General features: G+C 41.0%; 1 protein-coding gene across 2 annotated transcripts in view; it reads right to left on the bottom strand.

Annotated features, from left to right (window-relative positions):
* The window catches only part of LOC121950257 (PDZ domain-containing RING finger protein 4), a 198,645-nt gene that overhangs the window by 103,252 nt on the left and 79,082 nt on the right, over window positions 1-16,311 (bottom strand). The window contains exon 1 of one of the 2 annotated variants that reach the window (XM_042496202.2): window positions 3,387-3,793. The exons of the other annotated variant lie outside the window; for it this stretch is intronic. Within the exon in view, the coding sequence (XP_042352136.2) occupies window positions 3,387-3,455 (69 nt within the window). The 5' untranslated portion in view covers window positions 3,456-3,793. Of the gene's footprint in view, window positions 1-3,386; window positions 3,794-16,311 lie in introns of those variants that run through there. 2 annotated transcript variants of the gene reach the window in all.

The raw sequence follows: 16,311 nt of genomic DNA on the forward strand, positions 1-16,311 counted from the left end.
AGTTATTCTGCTCTCTAATAAAACTTATAAAACTAGCTATGCTGCTTTCAAAACTTCCAGTAACAGAAAAGAAAGACTAGCTTATTGTAAAATTACAAAACTGATATTGAAAATATAGACACTATACTTAATTCATCATCCAACAACATTAAAAGTGGCTGGCTGGTTGTGGTTGCTCAACATCAACGCTAACTGTCGACACTCAGAGGAGCCTTTTGTTTTGATTGCAACCCTATTTGCAATAAAGGCTTTTGTCAAAAGACGATGCAGACCATTAATGCATAAACACGCCTGCACACTGCAGAAATCTCATCCTACCGACATAACTTGGAGCTATGCTGCGTTGCTCCTCTCATCAACATCTGCCATCCTGCTAATTAGCCCCAAAAAAGCCACACATCACTGGGTTTCAGCAGTGCACAGACAATGTGTGACACTCACGAGGGTAGCTCACGGACACAATGGGAATTACAAAGCTCTGCCAGATCACAGAGCGAATCAACTACAGTACCTTATTGTCTGAAAAAAATGGCCCAAGCAGCACCCTGGTAAAGAATGGAAGAATGGAAGAGAGTGGATGACTGTGAGCTTGAGAGCTGCTGAACCTCAGGTCAATGGGTTCAATGAGGTTTCATCCTTGTTGACCAAAAATGAGAAAAAAACTTCCTACTTTGCAGAGAGTACAATCATTGGAAGGTTAACTGGAGTGGAATCCAGCAAAGAGCAGGCTAGAGCAAAGGTCAAAACAAATGTAATCAAAGAAGATGAGCGATAAGAGGAATCAAAAAAAGAGAAGAAAAAAAAGAGCGATGCACAAGGGATGATCAGCAGTGGGTATAAAAATAAGAAAGTGGTCATAGGGAGAGTGAGAAAAAGAGCAAGGCTACAGGAAGATTCTCGTGCCCTCTTGTCCAGGCAAGAAAGCTGATACAGTAAATAAAAAATGTCAGCCCTGTGAGATAGCTTCGCAGGCCAGCTGAGAAAGGTGAACACATTTCCATGCAGAACACTCGCAGCCGTGAGAACAGAGAGAAAAGGGGGAATGGAGGGAGAGCCAGCTAGTCATAAATCTCCCACCGCTAGTGGGGTCAGGCAGACGGGGAGAGTGTCAAAATTGTTTCTGGGTGTGAAGGGAAGGGGAGGAAGGTGGCTAACCAACCGCTGTGACTGACTCCTGCTCCTCGAATCAACCTGCTGCAAGGCCGGTCAGTCACGCTGTGACACCAGCAAACCACTTCTATCTCATTTGCATACACACATTTGCCGACTGTATAATCACAGGAGTGGAGCGGCGAGTGTGCATATAGGTCGAGATGTGTATGTGTGTGTGTGTGTGTGTGTGTATGTGTTTTTGAACAGCAGACAGAGAGGATAAAAAGACTGAGCAAGGAGGAGTGAGAATAATAGAAAAAAAACATGAGGCGAGGGTGAGAGCTGAGCAAGCTGGACAGATGAGACGATATGTAAGAAAGAGGATTAGGATGCCGGCGGTGTGAGTGCAGCTTCCTGCTGTCACAACACACTTCTCCTGACCACAAAGACACGGTGACACACTTCTGTAGCTGCAGGGAGAGCTCTGCTACCTGAAGGAGACACTCCTCCTAGTCTGTCTTCCCTCCCTCTTCGTTTCTGCCAGTTGTGTTGCTGTTTTTATGTATTTGCTGTGCTGTTGCCGAGGCTGTGCTGCTTATTTTGTTGTCTCTGCGGACATGTGAGAGTGTGTGCATGAAATTGTGCATGCAAGACTGTGAGAAGAGAGTTATCTGTGATGTATGTTGTTTTTTCTACTGAAAAAAAATGCATTTCAAGCCTAAAAAGTCTATTTAATAACTTCTTTCCCTTGCTCTTTTCTCCTCCTCTTTATGGATTGGGTTTCACCTGTTTGCTCTTTCACTTAATTTCCCTTTTACCCTTTTCTCCTCTCTAGCATTTCCTCTTACTACTGCATCTTTAACAGCTTACTCTCTATTCCCATCCTAGTCTTTATCTTCCATGCTCTATATCCTTCCCGCCTTCCCTCCCACAGTGGTGATCAGAAAGTAGGTGCTGATGTTGCAGCTCCCGCCTGAACTGGCTCAGTATATCAGTGGGTGGACAGACATGCCAGAGAGCCTCCTGTCAACAGTGAGTGTGCCCTGGAGACTGGCCCACTTGGCGGATACTGATCCCCTCTACTAAACCACGAGAAAAGGAGTCAGTGCTATTTCTTAACAACTGGTGCAGAGAGAGGCGCAAAAGCCAAGATAAAGCACAGAGACAGCACTATTTTTATGGTCCTCCCGAGCAGAGGCGGGCACTCCAGTGGCTTCCTATCATCCTTCATGGTCCCTGGACAGTTCTGTCTGTCTGCTAATATTAAACAGACCATTAGTGGATGCTACCCTCCTTCACTGCTGATCTAGAAGCCTGCAGCACAGCTTTCTCCGATCATTCACGCAGTTCCAAATCTGATGTCCAACACCAGAGTTTGGCAGCATCGCAAGTTACACGCGAGGTAAAAGCTACAGGCAGTGGTTAACCAGAGCTAGTTTACCTCCCCCACTTCCTCTCATCCCGTCTTTTCACGAGGGTAAAGAGACACATTTCACGTCTAATTAATGCACAGGATGGTTGTATAAAATGGCTAATGAGGCTGTGATCACAGTGGCGTGAAGGCAGGCACTACTGGAAGAAGGGGGATGAGCACTAGTTCACTTTCAGGAGACACTGAGCTCCACAGTTATTATCCTGTCACAGGAAGACGGCTTATGGAGAGACTGGAGGTGGTGAGGTGGATGTTTGTTTATCCATTCTGCTTACCCACAACCTGAGACAACTGTCCTTTGCCTTTTTTTCTGTTAACTGACTAAATGCCCACAATTAATTGAATGTAAAATTTAAAAAAAGCAAGAGTATTAATTACTCAGAAAAATGCATTATTATTTGTTGCATAAATGTATGTTGCATTTGTGTCTGAGATCAAGAAGTTCAAACAAATCTCCTGGCACAACACTCAACTGTCTCATGGTAACAAAAGTAGCTAAGGAAAACTTTTGATGAAAATATGTTGTATGACACATTCAGATCATCATCCAAGGACTCAGAAATCAGCACAAATATGTCACTCAAACACTCTTCATGCTACTATTTTATTAAAAATACTCATCCCGCAGGATGAATGGGCTGCACACTAGCTGCTCTCCAAGCAGGTGCTCATTACTCGAAACACATCTGGCAAGTAAGAAGCCCCTTTCTCCATAATGCTGCCTCACTTTCAGTTTGTGTATTAATCCTTAAAATATGAGAATTTAAGGAACCTCTCTCCAAAAACAAGCAGGAGCACAAATAATAATACACACACAGCAACACACACAATCAATGCCAGAGACGGCTGTGCCTCTGCTCACCTGTGCAATCTCATACAGCAGCTTGTAGTGTTCCTCTCGCTTCTGTAAAGTGCACAGATTGCAGCCCATTATAGTCGTTGTGGAAACGCCAGGCGTCCAATTCTCCCCAAGCAGTGGCGGTACGGACACAGGGGGTCACCCTCCACACCGGAACGCCGGTTCTCATCAGTCACCCCTTAGGCAAGCATCTCTCTCAGCCATCCCATTCACACAGAAACATCAGAGACAACCCCGGCTCAAAGAGCTCCAGCTGAGTCTTACAGAGGAAGGTTCAGATGTGAACAGTGTGGCAGCAGCTTCGGCAGTGGCACAAGTAGCAGCATCAGCCGGTGTGTCTCCTCTCTCCTCTCCAGCTCTCCTCTTTTTCACAGATTTACGCACACACACATGCACACACTCACACGCCAGAGTTGTGACTCTCACTGGCTGAGACACTCCCCCCTTTTTCCTCCTCGGTGTCAGCGCACATGACTACGCTGGTACCAGCTCATGAATAATGAGAAAAAGCACTGTGATATTCATGAGGGAGGCAGGAGCAGAGGAGGAGACTGATGGAGAGGGAGGAGTGTGTGAGAGCAGGAGCACTGGTTCATTAACACTGAGGCACAGTTATACAATAAGCTCCTTTGTGTAAGCAGCTCCTGTGAGGAGCCTGGGCAGGGTTGACTGTGCCGAGACGAGACGACACACTGTGGGCAGAGGGGGTTCTCCGAGGCTTATGGGTAACCTACCTGCATCTGAGGCTATTCATTGAGTGTTAAAGTGGTTCATGAATGGAAGATGTATTGCTATGTTATGTTTACTTCTGATAAATAAGGAAGGCACTGCTTGAGGGGAGATCAAGCGGTAAATACCATTACAGCATGGCAATAGATTTAGTACTGAAAAAAATTAATTAATCAATTAGCTGATACCCATAAATTTAATAAACAAGAGTTCTGATAACCAATTCACTGCTTTAGGCATTTAACAAGCTAAAATGATTGACGTGCTGATTTCCAGCTTCTCAAATGCAAGGATTTGCTGCTTGTTCTGTTTCCCCCTGGCCAAAATTTTGCACAAAACTGCACAAATCTGGCACTTTAAAATAAAATACATATTTTTAATTATCTACTTTGTCTCTTGATTTTTGCAGTGTATTTATCATGTTTCTGTGCAGACGTGTTTGCTCAATAGTGTCTTTGAAACATTGAAATGTTTCAAAAATTTAATTTATTGAGAGACAAGCCTGAGGTCAGTTTCTGAGTGCAACTCCATGTACAAATATTGTGTATTAATGTCCATATGTCCACAGTATGAACATCATGTGCACTGTAAGTTATGAAAACATTAATGAGAAGAGTTACAAGTTGGTTACTGTTCCTTGTAAATGCTAAAATGTTCTTATAATGGCACAATGCACTCTCTCATCTAGCTATTGCCTCTGTGCTGAAAATAACTTGTTGTTTTGTAGCATGCTGTTTGTTAGGTGCCTCTAACAAGCTAACTGTATGAGTAGCCAGTACATACTCGGTTCCTATTCAGAAAATAAATGGTGGCATCTCCACATGCAGCAGAAGAGGAGTGTGTTGCTTGAACCAGCCAAGTGAAGTGCAGTTACACAAACCTAATCAGCAATAAAATTGTTCCTGATATTATATCACTATTCAAAGAATATATCTATATATTGTGTAATGTGTTTTGAACTGCTTGTCAGCAGTTTAAAGGCCCAGACACAAACCGCAATCAGAGTACTGGTGGTGACAGAAGCCCTCTGCTGCATTGCCTCATATCTCCTGTGTCTCAGCCAGAAAGTTGCACATGAACACATTGCAAAGACTACAGCTGACGGACCAACAGGCGCATACATTCTGCGCCCACAAGAGAGACAATAACTTAGAAACATTAGTTAGCCGGTTAGTACATTAACAACACAGATAAAAAAAGGATATTTACAATAACACAAACCACCCGAAAACACTTCTGCTAAAGAGCTGAGTGGTTGAATAAAAATAATCTTTCCACTTATAACAACGTTGTTTCGATTCCGCGCCCTTAGCTCTTTGTTTCTTTTCCTAATGTTACTCAAGGTGCAGTCGATTTGATGTGTCTCTGACAGCCCAACATTGACAGACAACCATCAGCCCTAAGACTTCACTTTTGGCTTTTTTTCTTTTTTTTTTACAATTTTGTTTTTACACTTATTTAGACTAAACAATACATTTACTGATAAAAAGAATCAAAAGCTCAATAAATGATCAAAAAAATCATAAGTTGTAGTCCAATGTACGGTTCCTTATATCTTTACATTTTATACACCGACAATCGACTGAGAAAATAAACTGCAGATAAATCTCCTGATGAAAAGATGAGAAATTCAGCATTTAAAAATCTTTCCTCATTATCACAATATCATGTGCAGAGTTTCAGGAGTACACATTTTTAATCTTTGACGTTGCAGTGCCCAACTATCTTAAGAGTGAAATATAAATTGACACAGACTGGCATAATATAAGTGGAGACGCAAATTCATTGCATATTTATAACTCAGTAGGCACTACAGGTGTCATTGATAACACGAGTCCTCACAGCAAATTGGCAATCAACAAAGCAAGAGACTTCAGAGACAATATATCAACCACTGCCTTCCTTCAAACTGAGATAATTGCAAGACAATAGAACTTGGCTATTGTCTCCACCATGGAACCCCTCGTTTGCTGGCAGGAAGCTTCACTAACGAGCAATAATTGTTAACAAATTGGCCTCCAAGCCAACAGTGGAGCTCACTGTGCAGAATACAGCTAAGTCTAGATGAGCGCTCATCAGCTGGCTACTGGGCATCCCACCCTTGGGGACTCCATAATCCGATTTTCTAGGCTTTAATTTTGCTCCACTGCCTGGAGGAAAGCCAAACACACACGCGTTCATCATACAGCACCATTATGGTTAATACCATCCACCACCGTCCTCCCTCTCCGTCTCTGCTACACCCAAACCATCCATGCTACCATCCGCTCGTCATCCAGAAGAAGCCACAAGGAGTGGGTTTTCTGCAGTTGCCAGGCAATATCAAATCCATGAAGTGCTGTTCACTAAAGTGTCAATTTGACATCAAAGGGTCTTGTTGGGAGACGAGGGAGCAGGGATATAATATTGCATTTGATGAACAGGGGTGCCATGTTTGCTTGCAGTACAATGGACTGTGAGGAAAATATGAGTCAAAGGCAGTCCTCTGAAATTGTATATCGAGGACTGAAAGCTATGAAGTGCTTGTGAGCGAGAGGGACTGCCTGTCCAGTTGTCTATAGTCAGCAGGGACAGAACACCATCAAGGGTCGAATACAATGTCTTCGCTGCACAGAAAGACAAATATTACAAGGAGAATGTGCTGACAGTATCCAATATTAGTACACGTGAAGAAGCGTACTCAGGGCTCAGGTCTGGCTGACCATCATTCTGTGATGTTGCTCTTGCTGACCCCTTAAGGTTAAGATGCTCATCGGTCACCCAAATGGTCTTTCTCATCATCAGCGCAGCGAGACTGATACAGTAGCCTCTGCCTGCGGTCAAGCAGCACCTCTGGATGGGACATGCAGAGTGAAGGATACTCTTTGAAGAGTACATTAAGACTGCTAAAAGCTCTCCCGAGGTGCTTTATGGCTGCGAGTTTTACATTGTGACAGGGTGAATTTACCTGAGACTGCATTTCCAACACGACCTGGGGGCAGGATTGGCACATTATAGATACATTTAGTAAATCCATTTACTTGCTGACAAGGTGAGGCTGTACTGGATGTGTGATTTATCTCCCTGCCTGTCCCTGGTAGACTTTTTATGTGGAAGTTATGACCAATGTTAATAAAATAAGAAACCTACGCAATACATTTTATTGTCTAAAGGTTCAGTGCAGAGAATTTAGGGAGATATATTGGCAGAAATGGAATATAATATAATAAGTATGTTTTCTTGAGAGTATGATCACCTAAAAGAAGAAGTGTTGTGTTTTCGTCAGTGGTGTAATGTAAAAATGTAATACTACTTTGTTATATTACTTAAATATTATTTGGGAGTATCAGTGCTTGAGTTTTTATATTTCTTAAAACTTTCACTTTTATACATTTCCTAGATACTCAGTGTACTTTTACTCCAATACATTTCCCCTAAGCATATTGGTAACTTGCTACAAAACAGTAAAGGAACAGGGGAATTAAAGAAGGGATGAACAGATGACTGAAGGAATGGGAGAGAAGGAAAAAAAGGAAGAGACAACATGTTCTCATCTCAGCTGATTACATGTAAGCCACTTTACAGCGTTTCAACTTGGCGCTGTCCTGACGCATTTAATTTGCATGCAGCAGGTTCCTTCTAGCTGCGTTCTCAAGTGACACTGCCCACGCACATATTGTGTGGACATGGCAGGTTCCGTCCAGCTGTCCACCAGCATATAACGACACCACAACCGGTTCTCACCTGATGCTGTCCATTGGCATTTCATGCCCATGATAAAGGCAACTTTGGGTACTGCAAACTTACACCACTGTCAAAGCGGCGCTATCTTAAGAGTTCAGAATGAGAATGGGCGTATAATAGGGCTCCTGATAAAAACCTCCTCAACAATAAACACTGAAATATTCTAACTGGGCTAGCTAGTTTAGCTAGTTGCAATCTGCAATCTTCTTCACCAGATACAACTCCGTATCCCTAAATGTTACACTCTGTTCCTTTTAACATTTAGAAACATTCAGAAAATGAAAGTAGCTAATGTGTCTGTATTTCATGAGATGACCACTGATTCTGTCTCCTTCTCATGTCCTTTCAACTTCCTCACCGTCCTTTCCTACTGTCCAGTGGTCGTTTATCATCCGGTCTGCCCTTTGCCTGCTCGGGTAGAAACAGGCCCTCAATCGTGTTCATTCTCTCAGTTAATGGGCCTCACATCGCTGGGCATGGAGAAGCGATTTGTCCTCACTGTGATGGGTGTATTTTGAGCTTTCTTCAATTGCATTTCTGACAAACTGATATTTGAGCTCACCTCAAACCTGGCGCTATAACCTTCAGCCAAGTGTGTAATGCAGGTATATGAGCGAGCAGTAAAGCCCTCACACCCTCACATGTGCCTGCCTAATGCTCACACAGCCAATGTGCCTTTTTCCTCTGTCTGTCTTGCCACACATATGCACAGCACACTCATACAAAATGAGCAAGAAAAACACAACTGATCAGGGCGCTGCCAGTGCGGAATATGAAATCACGATCAGTGCCCACAAACTGTATTTGTATTGATTTCTTGTCTTGGGATAAATACCGCCGTCCGTCACTCAGCAGAGCACAGAAGTTGGATCAATTCAATATTCCACTGCATCCTTTTCAACACCCTGACACGCATGCTATCTGAATGACTTTTAAAGTAGGTAAAACATGGAGAGTATTTTTCATTTCCAGTCTCTGACAGCAACTTTTAAAGACGAATGTGGCTGCCAATCATTGCTATTGTCAGGGAAGCTCCTGGCAGCAGCTTAGGTGGAAGAAGACACTCGTCATCTGAAAAGCTGATTTTTCTCGTATCGCAAATATGAGATGGCCTTCTTAAATCTAAAAGACACAAATCTTAGGTTTTGGGATAGAAAAGTGGGGGATCACTGGAGGAGATGTCTGTATCCCAGCACTTGTGTAAGCTTATGGTAACCTTGACAACAAACATGAAGCATCTTAACATAGCTGGAGATTTAATAAGAAGCTGTTACTGCTATGATTACTTGTCTATGGCAATGTCTGTCAGGAATATCAAGTGTCCCCACAGTGTTTAATACATAAACAGGTTTATTAGGCCAGCTCTGACACACCAGGTGGGTGGAAATCTCTGCGGTGCGAGCAGTGAAGATTGAAATCCTGTTCACGTGAAAGGAGAGCCGTGGGGATAGCAGAGTGGTTTGTGATGTGACGCGTGGCTCAGATTTGATCGCCCACTGCCGCTGCAAAGCTGTCGCTCCTCCTGGGTATCCATGTGACCTGATTTGGGAGTAATTAAATGAGGCCCTTTTGTGAATGAATCATCGGCATAGTCCACTTCTGCGATGACAGCTTTGATGGGAAATAGTCCTACGTGTACAAACAAACGCACAGGTGGGTGCTTCAGAGCCGGTCCAGACCGTGGGAAGCCAACCAAAACATCTTCCTCAATGACAATAAATTATTTAAAAGGCTTGAATCTTTAATTCATGTGGGAACATGACCATGGATAAAAATAGCATGCTGTCGGCTGCCTCTCAGTGATAACACATGCAATGTTGCTGTTCAAGCAATTAACATAATGGCCAACTAATTCAAAGCCTGAAAAGCAATTTAACTCATATTTCTGCCCACACACTACATCTGCAGTTTTACTTTCAAACATGCAAATTACACTGATTAATTATAAATTGGGTTATTTGACCCTGTGATTAACATGTTTGGATAATAATAAGACTGTATTTATGTACCTACCGCACTAATAAGCTGTAAAGAGATACTGTATCTGTTACCACAACATTTTTTAGGAGCAAAGCTCAAACTCCCCATACTGCTTCTTAGAAATGAATAGTGGCATGTAACGGTAAATTCTAACAATGCTTAGCTTGCCTGATATTGCTATGAAATTCCTTTTGCTGCTAATGAGCCTCTTCACTGACACATCACACCACCAGAGTTTTCCCAACACTTTAACAAAAAGTACATGACACACTGCACACACACACCACGCTATGGAGACATCCTACATAAAATCTGGTTAACCTGGGAGCCCCATCTGCATGAAGATCAAACAAAATGCACATCACACAACAACCTTGTAGCTTTTAACTATCTGATTGTGAAACTGCTGTGGAGGTGACACATGCAAAGGTTTCAGTTTAGTCAGGAGAAAAGCAAAAGAGTCAAAAGAAAATTGTCCATCTGCAGGATCAGAGTGTTGCAGCTATGGATGCTGCATATACCAACAGTATCAGAGCAGAGATTGTGTATGAATCTGGGTGAAATATGCATGATCTAAAATAAGGTCGAGCATCATACAACACTATGTATGCCTTGACATAACAGAAATGGATCAACAGTATGAGATCTTTCATTACAGTTTATATTTTAACTATTTATTTAATATTACTGACGGTGCTAGGACATTCCAGACAATGCTATAAATCAAAATGCCAGAATGTTTAAAGGCAATATCAGAATAACCAGATCTTCACATCAATGTGATTACTATCTTGGAACCCATCGGTTATTGATCTGACGATGATTTAGCCTCTGGGGGCAATGGCCAATATTGCAGAGGTTGTGGTGTAGCCACTGGATATCCAGATAAATTGTATCCAAGTCCCAAGACTTCATCTTCCATGCACTGGTTATTGTTTACAGTCTGATTGGCACCTTGAGACGCTAAATATACAGACTCATGACGCCTTATAAAGAGATATCTGCATATGAAGGCAAATACATTTTTAAAAAGCCATTATCACAATTATCACCATTATTGGACAACAGCCGATGGGTGCAGAGAATGCATTTTGGGCGATGAGTTCTGTCTGTTTTGCTCTCCACACAGACTGATTACTTGCATGCAACCAAAGAGTGCGTAAATGTGATTGATCATTATTGCTCAGACTAAAAACAAATTACAACCAGGATTCATCCAATATCAAAATCTTGTCCTGTCACCTACAGATTCTGCACTTATGTGAAAATATCTGGAGAACAATGTGGTAAAGTGCCATGATTTTTTTCCAGGAATTATTTCACAACCTCTCATACCTTAAAGACAGAATGGGTCAGTCTCCACTGACTTTCAAATCTACTTTTGTGGCTGGCCCCACAAAGACATATATTACTGTTCTAACAGTTATGCCATAAAACAATTTGGTTAGGTTTAGGAAAAACATCATGGTTTGGTATTAAATGAGTACTTTTGTCACTAAGGGAAGCTACATATGATACCTCATATGTACGGCATGCTGCACATACTAGTGAACTATGCTAAGCTGTTATTAAAAGAAGTCTCTACTCTTGTAATGATTACTACACCTATCAGAGCATGCCACCTCACAATAAACATAAGAATGGGTCAAACCTAACCTGCCTGCTCAGCTGACCTAAGAGGTCCCATTTTATTGGTGAGAGAGGCCTAATTTTGTAAGATTATGCAGAAACAGACATTCTGATCTGTGTGATTTATGATCGATGGTTTCTTGAAAGTATCGCACTTCCATAATATTGGGTGGTTCAAAACAAACTGGTTTAAAAAGCATTTTTTGAGACCCTACTGTTCAGGTCAGGCTCCAAAAGCACACCCATAGTACAGAATCATCAAGAGAAAAGGAATCCGCAGACTGAACAGATGCTCCCAAAAAATATGATTGACCAGGTGCAATATCAACATCTTCATCAGGTAATACTCAATGTGGGGTGCAAACAAAAACAAACATATTGTCCTAAAGACTTCTCATGATTCAACTCAGGTGTATAATCTAGGTTGAGTCAATAATTACATCAATAAGTACAGATCGGGGCGCCCAGTAGCTCACCTGGTAGAGTATATGCAAAGGCTATGTCCTTGCCGCAGCGGCCACAGGTTCAATTCCAACCTCGGGCCTTTCATGCATGCCATACCCTCTCTCTATCCCGTTTCACACAATGACTGTCCTGTCAAAATAAAGGATAACCCCCCGCTCCCACTTCTTACTAAAAAATGTGTGGTAGACATGAACAAACAATGGTACACACGTGTTTTCTCCATTTTGCCTACATATCTGATATCACGTAGGGATGCACATAAACAGCCTTGGCGCACCACAATGCAACAATTACATGTTTTCATTAGACCCTCCCTGCCTAGCAAATGCCCTTTGAGTATTACCTGCCCCTTTAATTAAATTTTCCAGTAGATGCATATCAATATCTCAATATAAAACTACACAAGGCATCATAAAAGATTTTATCTGTATCGCCCAACCCTTTATTGGAAAATCATTTTTATCACAGTTTAGCGGCACACTATTCTCTGCGGCCATACTTCGAATTTTCCAAGCATGTAAGAAATGTCTGTCAAGTGTGAATTGGGTGTGTTTTCAGCCAATGAGCAATAAAAACAACATTGGTTTAAACATGCGAGAGTTGTGACCTTTTCATAGAGGAAACATTTTGATGCGTTAAGCTGCAGGAGAAGACTAGAACAAGGAGAGCGGCAAGTGAAAGACAAGGCGTTCCCACTACTTTCTCAGCTGGGTGCTTCTGTCTGCTTTCATATTTACTCAACCCCAGGCTGAAGAGTGTGTGGCCTACACTAACTGCTACCATGAAAACACTCACAACCATGTGACACTGTGACCCCGACACCACCCGTGTGGCAGGAGACCCTCAGGACATCCTGCACTATGGCTGCACCAGCCGCCCTGCAGTTCTGAGGAAACAAAGGCGAAAATATTAGCTCTCTCATATTTAGCCTCAATAGTTGTTAAATTTCCACCTGCCACTCTGTGATGAATAGTAATCATTTGGGATGCATAAAGCACTCGAGTATAGCTGTGAAGCATGCACTGTATATCTGTTAATCTAACAGAGACACATTAGAGGTCCATAGGTCAGCCTGCTCCTGTTGCCTGAGGTGTTTAATGATATTTGGGGCCAGATACAATCGCTGTGTGTGCTGTGCTCCACCCTTTTTATTATATTATGTGACATACAGTAACAAGGCCAGAGAGATCCCCCATGGTGTAAACCTCCACTGGGCACTGAAGGGATTACAAAGCCACCTGATTATGGGATGGCACTGAATAAGAAAAGAAAAAAGGTTACTACAATATACTACAATAAATACTATGATGAAGGGCATAAAGTGATAAATTCAGAGTTCCTTGGTGTTTCATATACGCCTGCCAAGATAGGGAATCTAATCTTGTTTTTCCATGTTCAAATGGAGCAGACAGTGGAGCAGGCATCTTACTTTGTCTTAGTGTTCAGAAAAAAATCCAATCAACTCAACTTGCATATTTAATGGCTTATCTGTACATGCAAATTCCAATAACTCATTAACACAGAAATTAGAAGTAGCCTTGGGCAATATGATGCTATTATGGTATAGTGGAATAATTAAAATTCTGAGCTCATCATTTTCAATACCATCAAAAATACAGACACTCCTTATTCTATTCTCATACAGAGATGCTGTATAGAGGCAATGTTTTGCAATGCACAGCAGGCACCACCAGAGGTCAGTCTCTTCTAGCAGAACAGGCAGCTAAGGTAAAAAAGATGGCGAATGTGAGTGGTGGGGATAACACTACAGGACACCAAATTCCTTTTCCTTGAATGGTGAAGGCTCGACGTGCTTTACTCCTCTGATTAGCTTGTACTTGTTGTCTTTGTTGGTTAGATTGGTTAAATTTCAGCAGATTATGAGATAATGAGCCCAGGGCACAGACAGGCAAAGACCCAACCACCTCTCCTATATAGGCGCAAGAAGGGTTGCAACAGTATGAGATACTGGCAATGCGATAACCGTCTCAGAAAATATTGCAGTTTTACGTTATCAATGTGTTACAGAATTATTATTATTATCAGTCAGAAAAACGAAAAAGGAATGAAAACAGAAGGGTTAGTTTTGGTTGAAAAAATGCTTTATCATAATTAATGCAACTTAAGACCTTTCTTTTTTATGGAGGAATGTTTAATAAAGTGTGTTTTACGATGAGTTAAGGCAATTAAGCTGGTCTTATTTCAGTAGCAGAAAAACTTAAATGTAGAAGGTGTATCGTGGTATTTTTTTGTTTGAAAATTAAAGTAGACGTTTCCCTACTTGACTTTTTGTGGGAGAACTAGACTTAAAAAAAATGAAGAGAACTTGTGGAGTGTGGTGAACTCACAGTCATATGTTTGTGGTATTTTTTTGCACATATATTGTCATACATTATATACTGGATGAAATGTCAGTTCGGGGTTTCACGTTTGGAGATGAAAAAACAGATGGCCCACAAGCATAATTAAAACTTTAAATATTTCATTTTCATGTTTTAATCTTTAAAACATGTATGGTCAGGAGCAAATAAAGAGGGTTAATCAATTTGTGTACTGTCACAGAAGCTCAAGGTGGCAATTCTCACTGACGACAAGCAGCAAACATGTACAACAGGCATGTCATTGATTTCACACACTGCCCACTGCTGGCTGCGTACTCGTCAATACACGGTCAATATACCTTTGATTGTGGATGAGAGTTTTGTGCTCCTGAAGAGAAGAAGCAAATCTATAGGGACAATCAGCTCAGAGGGCAAACGGGTTAGACTCCATACCATCCTGTGCTGCTCCATCTATTCAAGTCTTATGCTGATTCTAGCATAAACAGAAAAACCTGCAATCTCTTGTGTCCTACGCAAGGCCTTTTCAGGCAATGTCACCAACAGGTCATCTCATTTCAGGGACACAATACCAGTGTCCTCATGTTCTTTCCCAATGTCATATTGAGAGAGGGTCACAAAAAGCACTTCAGTAAAGGCTGGGGCAAACACTGTCAAGTACACATCTCAGCAACCTTACAGCTGCGCTACCAAATATTCTAACATCAACAATGGATCAAATTATCATCTGCTATATAGAAGAAACTCTTTTAAATCTACTTGGATCTTCGTCAGGTCAAAAGGTCCAAGTAGGATCAAAACATCTTCATTAAATTTGTGTGGCATTGTGTGCAGGCATTATTATTTTCTTTCTGATAGTCTTGCACCTATGGGTATAATTATTATCTCTAAAATCATGTTACAGAAAACCCACAGAGAACTTCATCCCCTTACTCTACAGATCTATGTGTTTCTACTCACTTTTTAGCACCTTTTAGCTTGTTCTTTTGTTTTGCCAGACTGCAAATTCTATAAAGCCATATATTTGTCTCAGGAGTTGGTGGAGGCCAAAATTACAACAGAGAATTAAGATCCACATTGAGAAAAAAACAACAGAGATTTTAAGAATAAAGTGATAATAATATGGGCCCAATGTTACACAATGCGTGAGAAAAAAAGTTGTAAGATAAGAATGAAGATGTTATTAGATGGGAATAAATTCATAATTTTTTATGAAAAAAGTCAGATTGTTAAACAAATAAAGTTGCGTTGTCTAGCTTTCGGTTGTGTAGTTATCCTTTTCACATGCATTTATGAATTTATTAATGTTATAATATGGCTATTTTTCTTGCAGTAGTATAATTTAGTCTAAAAAAATTAAGACTTGTAATATTAAGATTTTATTCTCAAATTCTTTTTTTTTCTAATTGTGGCCATAATACTTTGTCTGAAAAGAAAGGAGAGCAAACATTGGATGTTGATTCTATAGGTGGCCAAAAATACCACTCTAAAATGAATGCTAATGTTGCTCAGTATCTGCTTGATGAGTAAATAGGTGAACATTTGCTAAAAAGTTAGCCATAAAAACTTAATGAGCTGATAATGCATCAAATGTTGTGGGTTTTTTTTAAGATTGTGCTGTGGAAAAACTTTAATTTTTTTTTTTCATCCAGCTTTAACATTCATCCAATCAGCCAGCTGACATTAGGTCTATGGAGTGCATTGTCAGACTCTGACTCGCTCAGGTCACTGACAACAACTCATGCATGCCTGTCTGCTAAGTAAGACTAAACCTTGATTTTTGCCATGAAGTATTTAAGGGTGACAATCACAGTAAAAAAAAAAAAAAGAAAGAAAGAAATTCATTTTCTGGGCTTCTGGCACTGAGATTTAATCATAAAAATTGCATGTTGATGGAAAAGATTAAAAAAAAAAAACAAACATTTTCCGCTGAACTGTCATTTTATTTTCAATCTGTAATTTTAAAGTAATAGCACAATCTTCGGTGTGCACTGGTAATGTGACCTTGGTATTAAGGTTTACTAAAATCAACTGATGTAATTTTTGCAAATTGTTCCAAAGCA

This window comes from Plectropomus leopardus, chromosome 7 (genome assembly GCF_026936395.1).
Source record: "Plectropomus leopardus strain MGB_pleo_1.0 chromosome 7, ASM2693639v1, whole genome shotgun sequence".
Classification (NCBI taxonomy): Eukaryota; Metazoa; Chordata; class Actinopteri; order Perciformes; family Serranidae; genus Plectropomus; species Plectropomus leopardus.